This window comes from Gossypium arboreum, chromosome 13, assembly GCF_025698485.1.
Source record: "Gossypium arboreum isolate Shixiya-1 chromosome 13, ASM2569848v2, whole genome shotgun sequence".
In the NCBI taxonomy this organism is placed as follows: Eukaryota; Viridiplantae; Streptophyta; class Magnoliopsida; order Malvales; family Malvaceae; genus Gossypium; species Gossypium arboreum.
The window spans coordinates 33,774,134-33,787,563 of record NC_069082.1 but is presented as its reverse complement, the minus strand read 5'-3'; the positions used below and the strand labels follow the sequence as shown (position 1 = coordinate 33,787,563).

At 32.6% G+C, this 13,430-nt stretch overlaps 1 protein-coding gene across 3 annotated transcripts; it reads left to right on the top strand.

Annotated features, from left to right (window-relative positions):
* Nucleotides 1-602: 602 nt before the first annotated feature.
* LOC108461834 (squamosa promoter-binding-like protein 6) lies at nt 603-5,214 on the top strand. 3 transcript variants are annotated; one of them, XM_017761788.2, is made up of 5 exons: nt 603-928; nt 1,796-2,466; nt 3,070-3,206; nt 3,785-4,529; nt 4,680-5,214. In XM_017761788.2, the coding sequence occupies exons 2-4, from the start codon at nt 1,817-1,819 to the stop codon at nt 4,507-4,509; spliced, it is 1,512 nt and encodes a 503-aa protein (XP_017617277.1). In that variant the 5' UTR covers nt 603-928; nt 1,796-1,816; the 3' UTR covers nt 4,510-4,529; nt 4,680-5,214. The 3 variants fall into 3 exon arrangements, with proteins under 3 accessions (XP_017617277.1, XP_052880625.1, XP_052880624.1); XM_053024665.1 differs by lacking the exon at nt 603-928 and adding an exon at nt 955-1,228; XM_053024664.1 differs by lacking the exon at nt 603-928 and adding an exon at nt 955-1,378.
* Nucleotides 5,215-13,430: the final 8,216 nt, after the last annotated feature.

Sequence of the window (13,430 nt, the reverse complement as noted above, 5' to 3'; positions counted from 1 at the left end):
GCAAAGCCATAAATAATGACATGGGGTTGAAATTACATGCCTTCAAAGATGTATTGTTATTTAATGTGTTAAATAAATTCGAGACCAAGTAAAAGCTCAAAACAAGTAAAAGTATCATGAAAGTTTGAGTTGGATTGCATTTTATTCTATTAATTCAAGAAAGTGGTTAAATTAATCCTTTAAGTTAGATCTAGTAACAAATTGGTCATTTTGTTTAAAATTTCATTCATTTATGTAGTTAAAAATTAAATTGTAAAATGTAATAACCAAATAGCGACCATGTTATATATATGTACCTTATATTAATGTACAAAAATAAATTTTAATTAATATAAAAACTTTTATAATACTTTAAACATAAAATGTGATATCAACATAATGAAATACCTCAAAATTAGTATTTTATTTTTCTAAACGCAACATGTAACTTTTGGTCAATTATTGGTTTAAACTACAACAAAAATACAAAACGAAACCCACATGTAACATCAAAGATTAAACAACGCAAAATAAAGACATGTAAGACTAAAACATCAATTATGGGTTTAATCAAAAGAAAGTTTTTTATTTTTTTATTTTTTTGCCTTATAATTATAAAAAATTCTAATAATCCATTTTCTCTCTGTAAAGACTGTTTTTGTCAATGGAAGAAAGGTCAAGAATGGAATTTACATGAAAAGAAAAAAAAATACATCCCCTCAAAAGCATACAAAAGACCTGGGCATGCTTTTGAGACACAGAATATAGAATAGTAGGAGGAAATCATGTTGACTCACAGTGTATCTGCTTCGACCTCACCACATACCTGAGAAAAAAAAAAAAAACAACCCAATAAACGATTATAATAATAATACAACTTTCTTTGTTCCACTATCTTAACTCTCTTTCTCTGGTTTTCATCATTTGCTTTCTTCTTCTTTTCTCTGTGGTAAGCTTTATAAAAATCTTGATAACCCTTTTCTAAATTTCGGTTTTTTTTTTCGAGGGTTTTTTTTTTGTTGTTGTTTGAGGGGTTTTTGTTTGGTTTCCTAGAAAACTGTAGGAAAAGGAGAGAAAGTTGGGAATCTTGCGACATCCTAAATTGTTCTAATACAGTTTTTAACAGGGACTAAACGTACCCATGTGAACTCTTTTTGTCTGTTAATCTCCGTTAATGGGTTGTTTTCATCTTGCTTTTTTTTCCCACTTTTTTTTTTGGTTGATTAAGAGTTTGGAAAACAAAGAGAGAGTAAGCTTTTTCTTAGCAACTCTGTTTTCTTGGGATTTGAAATGTGAAAGAATTTTTTTTTTTGATTCTATGAAATTTGGGTTTTCTTCTGCTTCAGCTAAACTTATTATGTTTTTCAATAATTGCTTCCATGGGATTGGATTATCAAAAGTATAGGAATTTGTTCATTTCTTTTTTTAGCAAAGAAAATAATTATCAGCCTTTTTCTTGGGCAACTCGAATCATCATCTTTACTCAGTTAACTTATTATGAAGAAGTTCATTGTGTTTAAATTTTCTTTTTGATTTTCTCCTTCACTTTCACTGCAACCGAACATAGCTCCGATTCGTTCTCTTCTTAAATATCTCTTAACTTTCCTTTTTTATTTTATTTTTGTAATGTAATGCTAAAATTGAAATAATACACTGATGAAGCCGATGGTCTGAATCTTTATTACGCTTGTTATTTGTTAGCACATTATTTTTGTCTACTGATAAGCTGCTATTGTATGCTTCAAGTTTCCAATTTATTTGTTCCTTTGAAGTGTTGATGATTCTTATGTTTAACTTGTTTACCAATTATGTATAGGCATTTACATTATTCATAGTGATGGAGTCTTGGAGCTATGGGTCTGAAGGGAAAGGCCTTCTGTTTACCGATGAAATGGATTTGGATGCTTTTTCTAGAAGTAGGAAAGCAATGCTAAGTTGGGACCTCAAGCCTTCCACTGATCTTGAAGGTGTTGAGAGCATGGAATTCATGGATTTTGGTATTGCTGCTGATATGAACAAAAAACCCTTTTATGGTAACACCAGTATGGGGATTTTTGGAGCTGAGTTTGGTAATGATTCTACTAAAGGTCTAGTTTCTCCTACTTGTATGATTTCCTCTACTTCATATTTTGGTGAAGAAGAATCTGGTTCCAAGCATTGCAGTTCTTTGATGGACTCTAACAGTCAGGAATCTTCACTCATTGATTTGAAGCTTGGGAGATTGACTGACTATAAAGATGCACACCATGGCAAATTCTTGAAGGAAACCTCTGTTGTTTCCCCTGTTCGACCGGCTTTTGTGCCGAAGAAAGCTCGAACCACAAGCTCACATTCTCAAATTCCTTGCTGTCAAGTTTATGGTTGCAACAAGGACCTTAGCTCTTCAAAAGATTACCACAAGAGGCACAAAGTTTGTGAGGCTCACTCTAAGACTGCCAAAGTAATTGTCAATGGAATTGAACAGCGGTTTTGTCAGCAGTGCAGCAGGTTGGTTTTCTTTTTTATCACTTTTTGCCTTTAAATGTTTATCTGTCTATGTCGAATTTAGTGGTTATTATATTTGGAATGATCTGATGAACTAGCCTGCTTGTTCTTAGGATTCTTGAGGAAGTTATTGGTGATAATTGATAAGATATAAAGGATGTATTTTAACAAATGAAAGGGGCTTGTTCATGTTTACAAGGAGTTTCAAAGGAGGCAATGAAACCAGTTTAGAGAAGTTCATGTAAATGCAAATGAAGAAGTACAGGGTTATCCTTGTAGGTTTCTTGCAGAACAACTTTTTCTTTTTGGAGGAAGGTCCCCAAATCCTTCCTTCCTTCTCTGTCCTTCCCTAGCAATAACTTGGCAACCCATATTGGGGACATAACTGTTCCATCTGGAAAAAACTGTGCCTCATGTTAGGAAATGATTGTATACAATTTAAACCCTTAATTCATGGGAATTTGTGCTTAAATTTTAATCTTAGTTTAGTTTATTCTATTCAAGCTCATTAATCCTAATTATTTTAGTTCATTGTTCTGCACTTTCATGGCCCTTATTTTGACACATTTTTGTTGGTATTAATTGTAATTCTTATTGCTTCATCAGGTTTCATTTACTAGCTGAATTTGATGAGGGTAAGCGCAGTTGTCGTAAACGCCTAGCAGGGCATAATGAGCGCAGAAGGAAGATTCATTTCAATACCTTTTCCGGAAAATCACATAAGTTGCTTCATTCATATCAAGGTATGAACAATCTCTTACCTTTAAATCTTCTGAATACATTTGAAACTAAGATATAAAGTTAAACCTGTCCCAAGGCAGAATTGGTCATGTAATTTAAGCCACTAAGAATGTTTAGTTGCAGTTTCCCTGACTTCTACTTTCACTTGCATTGGTACAGGTAGTAACTAATATGTGCGTCCATATAAGAGGGAAATAATTTTCTAAAGAAATGCATTCTAATGTTATTTTCTACCACGTACTTATTCTGAAACTTTGAGAAGTAGAAAAGCTAATGCAATACCTGATCAGCAATCTTCGAACTGAAAAATGTTCATTGTCGTCAGAAACACAACTGAAATCATCCATGTGGAAGCAGTTTTACAAGACTTTATGTTGGGAATGTAAAATACTAAAAACTACTAGAAAATTGTATAACCGAAGCATTGTATCGTACTTAAATTTTTAATGAGTTCAGATATGCTTCGCAATACTGGTTAATCAGACAGAGTTGTAGTCTTAGCTTGCTTTGCTTCCTTAGTTTGCTGTAGAATTTTATTTTGCTAACTTTTAACATGTTGGTCACCTATGTGGATTGTCAGGTACCAAGTTTCTGGGAACCTCCATACCGAAACAAACGCCTTTTGTTGTCCCTAACATATTTCAAGTTGACTTTCTTCATCCAGAAAGACATGCATACAGTAATCAATATCAGCAGGTTAAATCTGAAGAGAAACCAATGTATAGTTCTCAATCAGCAACGCCAATCACAAACGGGCAGTCGTCTTTCTTTCATATGCATGGCATTGGGAAGCAACATCTTTCTGGAACATTATCATCAGCAACTGAAGCCTTCGATGCTTCTAGTGCAGCACCAACAGTTAAAGAGTTATCTGGGGTTTCACGCTCAGACTGTGCTCTCTCTCTTCTGTCAGCTCAATCCTTGGATTTGTCAAGCCATGTGACAGGTATTCAAATGACTAGGCCCTTGATCAATCAAGCTGGCCATGCCAATCGTAACACTGAGAAATCTGCAGCGATGAGTTACTCGGAAAAAGGCAGCAGTTTCTATTCATGTGGGATGAACCCTACCGGAGTAAGCCAAGAAGGGTCAGTCGTGGTCTCCGATGCTGGTCATACTGCTAATTTTGAAGGTAAAGTCCAAGACTTGGATCTTTTGAGTGCAAGGTATTGTCTTTCTCCTGAAAATGGGACCACTGTTGATTTGCTTCAACTTTCAACACACCTCCAAAGAGTGGAGCAACAGAGGAACTCCATGCAAGTAAAGCAGGAAAATGAGGATCTGTTTTATTTCCTTTCCACTTAATTGGTACAAGAGGGAGAAAGGTATATGCACTAACATCTTTGTCATATTATTTTGTTTTCAAGGATTTGGTTCAATGTGCATTCTTTGCTGTCAAATGCTCTCCATCTGAGTATTGTTCTTTGAAGGATTAAAAGAGAGAGGTTAATAATAATGTTCTTTTATTCTTGCAGGCTTTCAGGGAGAGTTGCAAAACTGCTGCATTAAACGCTTTTTTTTATAACCTCATTGGTGCGTTTTCACAATACGCTGTTAGGAGACTTGATACCATTGGTAGTACATCTTATTTTCCGGTCAGTACATAACAAAGCGAATTCTGGAACTGTACATTGGTGCAATTTCAGTAGGATTTGTTCCTTTACTAGAACTCTTGTTTTCTGCTGATATTATGTAGTTAAGGTGGTTTAATTATTATGTTAATATATGATGATATAATCCGAGACATTGTAGGAAACACTTTTAGCTTGGTATATGATCCCTCATCACTTTGGTTGCAATGAAGGGGCAATGTTCAAAGGGACAAACTAAGAGTCAAGTTGGAATAAAGATCACCCTGTAAAAAGAATTTTAGAATCTGAATCATTTTGCACTGACAGCTTATATTATATTATAATATATGTATATGATATGCTTAAAAACTTTTTAGTGGTTGATGTTAATTGGAAGAAGATATCTAGTCAGTGTGCTGCATGCATATCTTTGTTAAAATATTTCTTGCTACTCTTGCTGGTTGATATTAGTTTACTCTGGAGCATGATAACTTTTCTGCATTTCTTTACAGCCACCATTCTTTTTCTTTATATATATATAAAGTTATACCAAAGGTCTTGGAGTTTTGACTGGATGTTACTTCAGTACTAAAGAAGAATTTATCATCAAGTTGATGATTGAAGTGATACTAATGTCGTCATATAAAAGAGAACTTCAAAAAATGCATTAATCTCGAGTCTAATATATTGCTTGAGAATAACTCGAATTTACATAATAAAACAAAATATTTTAAATTTATCCATACACGTTATTTTGAAACATGATACGATATGTAAGTGTAGGTTTATAAATAGCTACAAGAATGAAATGCAGCCATTAAAATCCCATGGGAAAGAGTTGCAACTTGGCTTTCTATTTACATCTGTATTGTTAGCTCAAGGTTTGCACTCATATCTGACTGGGATTATGGATTATTCAACCAACAATGGATTATGGATGTTATAATATAAATATTAGCCTAAGTGGTGGGCAGTCACTCTCAATAATAATAATAATAATAATAATAATAATAATAATAATAATAATAATAGTGTGGAGAAGGTAGAGATGTCCATGGATTTATAATATTCACCTGAAATTTGACTATCAGGGATATGGCGCTTTAAATTTTGTCAAGTATTTTTAAATTTAAAAAATGGTATATTTGTATTTTATCCTATTAAAATTTTAAAATTTCTTTGGAGTACATAAATTATTTGAGGTATGTCGATGTTTCATCTCTGAATTTCTTTTAATTTGACCCCCTGTAAAACATTTAACTTGAAATTATAAAATTTGTTTTTTTCTAAACCTCACTCATTAGTATCAGTTTAATTTTCTTTATTTTAATTTTAAATCAAGTAGGTATTTTAATATTATATAATTTTACTCAAATTTAATTAAATTATAATTATTGACATCAAGGCTTTATTTATTATTAATTATATGCAATATGCCCTATTTAGATAAGCACATATCGAGCTATTACTTGATAAAATTTCATTATTTTCTTAAAAGCTTAATTCCCAATTTGGCTTGTAAAATATATTTGTAACGTCCCAAGCCGGCTTAAATTAGACTCGAATTCGGAAGATTACATTAGCTACTGAAATGACCCAGTAAATTATTAGAGTTTTGGAAACAGTCATTTTAAAACATTTGTTTATCTTAGAAGAAAACTTAGTTAATTATCGAATTATTTATTACTCAAAATATTAATTATATTTTACTCTTGAAAAAGTGATATCTATTTATGTTTTTAATGAAAACCGGGGTTCATGCATAGCTAAATAATTATTCATAATTCGATGTCCTAAAATTAAATTAAATGTCATGCAATATAAAAACAAAAATATAAACTCAAATCCTATGTCTCTTCCCATAGTTCTAAATAAAATAATACAGTTTTTGAATAATAAAATAAATCAAATAATGAGCCTAAAGTAATTTTATAAGTAAAAACTGAGCCGAGACCCTCCGAATGTTGTGTCCGCGTCCTAACCTGGTAGATTATTTGTAGGGATGAAAATTAAAAGGGGGTGAGATATGATGCTCATTGTGAGTTTCATCACAAGAAAATCAAATGCAAATTAATAAACCAAGCATATAATAATAGTATTTAGTACAATAATAGTCATATATAATAGCAGTAATTGACAGTTTATTCGAGCATGCTTATGAATGCCATTGTAATGTAATTTCAGTTTAACAATAAAGAATAAGGTCCTACTCCACCGCTACACTTTACAGTAAGAGTTCCCCAGAACTCTTATATCCCGGACACTCCAATTTGTGGATGAGCCATTAGTGTTGCAGGTTAATACGTTGCTAGTAGTTGTGAATACATAACGGATTTGCATATAAAAGCTACCAGTAATAGTTGTGGATAAGCCACCAATGTTTGCAGGTTAATACACTGCCAGTAGGTTATGAATGCACAACAGGTTTGCAGATAAAAACTGCCAGTAAGTTTGTGGACAAACCAATAGTGTTTGTAGATAAATTGCCAATACTTCCTCATTCCAAAGCATCCCTACCCCATGCAATGCAGTATGACATACGTGTATCAATACAATACATAAGTAGTAGACATGTTCAACATGTATTTAGATCAACAGTAGTAGCAGACATGTTTGTCATGTATTCGATTTATCAGTACAGTAAGCATGTAATAGCTTGACTTGCAAACCTTAAAACTTACAAGGGACACACAGCTGTGTCACATGGTCGTGTGTCACACATGGCTGAGTCACACGCCTGTTTCTCAGGTCCTGTGGACATAAAATTGGCCAAATTCAAGCCATTTCCATCACCCAATTCAATCATGTACCTACAAGCCATTTGCACCCTTGACCAATGCATCAAAGCATACCAAAACATACATAAAATGGCCAATTCAAATGATCAAATTCCATTAAACCAATATGCCATTTAGGCACCTCAATTGCATTCAACCAAATCTTACCTAATCATGGAAACCTTACTACATTTTATACATACATATCAAGTCTAATACCATTTCAAAACTTACATTATCTTGACCACGTTAAAGCTATTCCATCACATAACATATAACCATTGAAACATGCATTAAAATTTGCCATATTGACACATAGTAGTAAGGCATCTATATGTACCAAAATGACACTAAGCAATTTACCAACATCAAATGGTACCAAAACTAATTATACCTACCAATATCATCAACTAGCATTCAATCAGATACCAACACAAGTCCACCTATACATGCCATTATAACCTTGACTAATACATCGAAACTACCGATATAATCACTGGATAGTGTGATTGATCTCCAACGTGCTTCCAAAATGATCAAGCTTCCGATAATCTGTAAAGTAAAGGAAAATAATTACGTAAGCAATGAATGCTTAATAGCTCGTAAAAACTTTAAATACACATTCCATTATAATAATGAACTTTATAGGGTAAATATAAACCTTTACCAATTCCACAAGATTTACCAGGCTATATAACCATCAACTCACAAATGAGTAAGTCCATCAACATCACATATATTTTTCATTCCTTACATAATAAGATTTATAAGACATATTACACAATCATTAACTTTTTCATTAGACTATGAACCACTTTACTTACATACTTGTTTTTCCATTTACTTACTTTCTATTCCATTTATTTAACATAAGTTTAAATAACATTATTAATTCACAAATTAGTGTATTTATTCATGACATGAGTAAATTCATCCATAACATAAGTATACTTCTCACATATAAATATGTCATTTAACTCATCAATCCTTTTAGTTCATCATATTACATCCCAATTATGAACTTACCATTTCATTACCTTTTTTTAACTGTATCATTTGCATAATACAAGACATAAGTATAAACATCAACCAATTACACAAGCTTGACACAAGCCTAAGCACCAACAACACATGTTAGCATATTCAAACATAATCCACATGATTTTAACATAGGTAAGCCATTACACATGAACATAATTCATTTGAATTCATCATTTTCCTTAACATATCATACTTTTAATGAAACTTGCCATTTCAACCCTTTTCATAAATACATGATATAATTCCTTTTGAACACTTACCTTTTCCTTTTCATGCCCGTTGAACCGTTTAGAATATCATTGGATACGAGGGATAGCTCACACAAAGTGTGCTAACATAGAAGTTTAACCTTTCCTTTCCTTCACATCATTGCTTACACGAGCTGTTGGTCGGAATGTAAGCTACACGATACTGCTCACACGGGCTGTGGAGTATCCGCAACAAATATAGAACCTCAGCCATTGATAGGATATTCAAGACCAGCACGCCAAACATGAAAACCCTAATGACATGTCATGTAACAACCTATTTTTGGTGAGATTGGAATAGTGGTTTCAGAACCACAAACCCGAGCCACAAATAAAAAAATTATTTTATTTTATTTTATGGTTGGCACCATGATTGGAAAGTCACATGAAAATTTTGGTATGAAAATTTTACCGATTGTGTGTTCAATTAGGGAAAGGACTAAATTGCATAAAATGCAAAAGTTGGGTTCTAGTAGCTATAGCTATCAAATAGCTATGGAATTCAAAACTTAAGGTCCTTATATGGTAATTAGACCATTGAAGAGTAGTTAGTAGATATTTTAATAACTCATCCATGGGAAAATTAAAAAAGGGTAGGGATTAAATTGAAAATCAATAAATTATTAGATGATAATTAATTAAAAATAAAAAAAATCATCTAATTTGATATCATCTTCCCCAATTTTCTATGGAAATCCTAGAAGAGAGGAAGAAAACTTTTCAAGCTTCATAAGGTATGAAATCAAGTCCCGTTTTTAGTAATTTCTATATTTTTGGAATTGGGATAGTCTAATCTTTCTATTTAGGGGATTTATTTGAAAAGTTATCAAGGTATGAAATTTGGGTCGTGGATAAATATGCTGAAAATTATAAATTTATTGTAGAAAATGAAAAGTTATTCATAGATAACAACTTTTACAAAGCAATTTTTGATGAAAACTTGATTTAGGGACTAAAATGAAAAAGTGGTAAAAACTATGGAAAATTATAAAATTTGTGAAATGTATGTGCTGTAATTGTAATATATAAATTTTTGCTAGGCTTGGAAAGAGGGTTAAATTTCATTAATTTCATTTTCTAAGCCTAGGGACGAAATCGAAATTTTTGAAAAAGATAGGGGCAAAATGATAATTTTGCCTAGGATGCAAATGTATATGAAATGTGATAGATTAATAGCTAAATTTACCCATATAGATCTGGAAAGACCAACCACGGAACTTGTAACACCCCTTACCCGTATTCGAGACCGCGACGGGGTTCGAGGCGTTGCCGAACTCAAGGATTCACAAACATGCAAAGCTGAGTCATAGAATTTTGTTCAAATTTAAAAAATTTCAATTTATACCTTAAATTCCCTTATATGGGCCGACGAGGCCTTAAACGTGCTTTGAAAATGATTAGGGACTAAACCGGGAACTTTGGAAAGTTCGGGAAAATTTATAAATTTTTTCCATGAAACAGAGTCACACGCCCGTGTGGACACAGGGACAAGCCCGTGTGTCTTCAACACGCCCATGTCCTTAGGCCGTGCAGCTCTCTAACTATGACGTCATCTTGCAAAATGGACCACACGACCAAGCCACACGCTAGTGTGCTAGGCTGTGTCCTCCACACTGCTAAGACACATAGCCGTGTCTCTGCCCGTGTGGCCAACACTTAGGCTATTTTCCAAGCCTCTTGTTGTCCTTAATTCTCTCCCATACTCAAACACATCATAGGCACAAATTATAACATCAATTTGATGGTTAATCATCCTTTAGTAAAATTCAAGTAAAACATGTGCATGTTGTCATACATGTATTTATCACATATACTCATGTTACACCAAGTTGGCCTTACCAATTTGCACCCAATAGTCTTATCATATTGATGACCATTTTTACCAATTAACCATAATATTTTACCCAACACGAATCTCTATTTAATCAACAATGTTTATGTTCAATCTTTATCAACTTATTACCATGCCACACATTTATTCCATGGCCATGACCACCTTGAATGGTCCTAGGGTATTCATCATGTACTTATGTCATGTACTACCCATTCATAGTAATAAGCATAATCACATTACAAGGTATTAAAACATAGCATGGATAAATAGGCTTACAAGCCATAACTATTATAAGCCACATATCATGGCTATATACAATGAATCAATATAAGCCAATACATTTGGCTAATCATAACAACACCTATCATAAAAGCTAAGTCCCTATACATGCCACTTACTTGAAGGTGCTTATTACACATATGCCAATACTCCAAAGGTGATGGCTTGATAGTGTGATGCTGCCTCCGACGATCTCCAACCCCGAGCTGACCTGCGAACACTAAGGAAATGGAAAGGAAGAGTAAGCTTTACGCTTAGTAAGCTCACATGAAAGATAATAAGCAATGTATTAACATGCTATTCTCAAATTCTTTCTATTTATTCAAAGTCCAGGTAAGTTATTTTCTCGAGTTGCAGTCATTAAATTATTTATATCTGGAGCTACGGGACTCCAAATTAAGATCTGCTAATTTTCCCTGAAACTAGACTCATATATCTTCTTACCATAAAATTTTCAAAATTTTTGATCCAGCCAATAAGTGCATTTTATTCTTTAAAGTCTCCTCTATTTCTTTGTTTGACTGCTTTGACCTTTCTTCACTAAAATTTATTTATCTCTTAGTACGGGATTTGAATAATATTCCTGTCTAATTATCTGGAGGGGTTTAGTCATATGAATTCTAACCCATAATTATTTTTTAACAATTTCTAGTGATTTTCTCAAGTCAGAATAGGGGATTCTGAACTCATTCTGACTCTGTCTCACAAGAATTCGAATATCTCATAATATTAAATTCTTTTACTTTCAAAGTTTCTTTTATATGAAACTAGATTTAATAAGCTTTAATTTAATATTTAATTTAGTCTCTAATTCGATTTCCAAAATTTTTAGTGTATTTTTAAATTTGGACTATTGCTACTATCCAAAACTGTTTTAGTGCAACAAAATGATAACCATCACAAATTTGTCATTAAATTATTCTCATAAATATCACTCATCCATTTGCATTCTTATCAAAAGTCCATTTCATTTCACATCTCAAACACATGTTCATGGGTTTCGAGTACGTACCTGTGCTATCTCTTAGCACAACAATTTATCCAAACATGACAACCATATGCATCATACTAGTATCATCTAAGCATCGATGGGTTTATCATTTTAAGTATTTCCATTCCATTTCTCATATTAATTCATGTTGAATTTCTTAGAATCTCGATGGGTATCCCATTTATCGTCAATTCATACAAGTGATCATTTCAAGTATGCATTCCAGCGAACCTCAGTCCTTACGGCGGTATTACCAGTCCAGGCTAAATCCCTCGTAGTATAAACTCATAGAGCAATTGTCAGGATTACCAGTCCAAGCTAAATCCCCTGCAACGACAATTACTCTAATAAGCTCGGATCTAAATTACCAGTCCAGGCTAAATTTAGTCCTAAATCGGATTACCCATCCAGGCTAAATCCATATTGCACACATATTCTTCGGGAGGATAGATCACATTAGGAAGACCCGTTTGGGCTGGATCCTTTTTTACCGTCAATTCATTTCTAGAAATCCATCGATTATCCTTTTCATTCAACCGGGATTTTCTTCTTCTTTTTATCAATTACATCATTGTTTCATAAATTTCTTATACAATGGGCATTCAATTCATACTCACATCAACAACATACAATTCAAGCATTTAAGAATATAATTCATCATGTTAATAAAACATTATAACATGATACATCATTGCATTAACCAAGTTAACATTTATCATAAAATTTTCAAGTAAGCATTCAAAAAGCATTATCTTCACAATATATTCATTATCATAAAGCAAGTCATCATTACATGAACTATCAAACATTTCATGCATTACTAGTCATGTACATCACAAGTTTTATGTACCATTCATTCATAGCATTTTCTAACATTATAAATTCATTCTATCACCTTTTCAATATACTTAATCATACAATTTATGCCTTATTAACAAAGAATTTAATCCTTAAATAACATTGCACTATTATTAAAACATGAACTTACCTCGAATATGAAAATGACAAATTTACCATTTTATCCATAACCTTGTATTTTCTCGATTTAAGCCTGAATCTCGATTTCCTTGATCTATCATTTCAAATATATAGCCTATTTAGGACACATATTATTCAAATTGACCCAAAAATTCATATTTTGAAAAATTTACAATTTTTCCCCTAAACTTTCACATATTTGCAATTTAGTCCCTAGGCTCGTAAAACGAAATGTGTTCAATTTCTTGATTACCTAAGCCTAGCCGACCCATATTCAAGCTTATGGCAGCCCATATTTCTCATTAAAATAAATTTTTAGTTACCTATTTTACACCTTTTTCAATTTAGTCCTTTTTAGGCTTTTTCATGAAAAATCACTTAGTAAAAGGTGTTAAACACACTCCAATCTTTCATATTCTACCATTAAACATCAAAATACTAGTATTTCATGCACGGGTAAATTTTTAAACATAAACCTTAGGTCAAAATAATGGTAGAAATGAATAG

Excerpts from the sequence above, each read along its gene's own strand:
- LOC108461834 (XM_053024664.1), top strand. The coding sequence starts at position 1,154 with ATGGGTTGTTTTCATCTTGCTTTTTTTTCCCACTTTTTTTTTTGGTTG. Across the intron at positions 1,379-1,795 it reads ATGGGATTGGATTATCAAAA|GCATTTACATTATTCATAGT; the intron begins GTATAGGAATTT and ends AATTATGTATAG. Across the intron at positions 2,467-3,069 it reads TTTTGTCAGCAGTGCAGCAG|GTTTCATTTACTAGCTGAAT; the intron begins GTTGGTTTTCTT and ends TTGCTTCATCAG.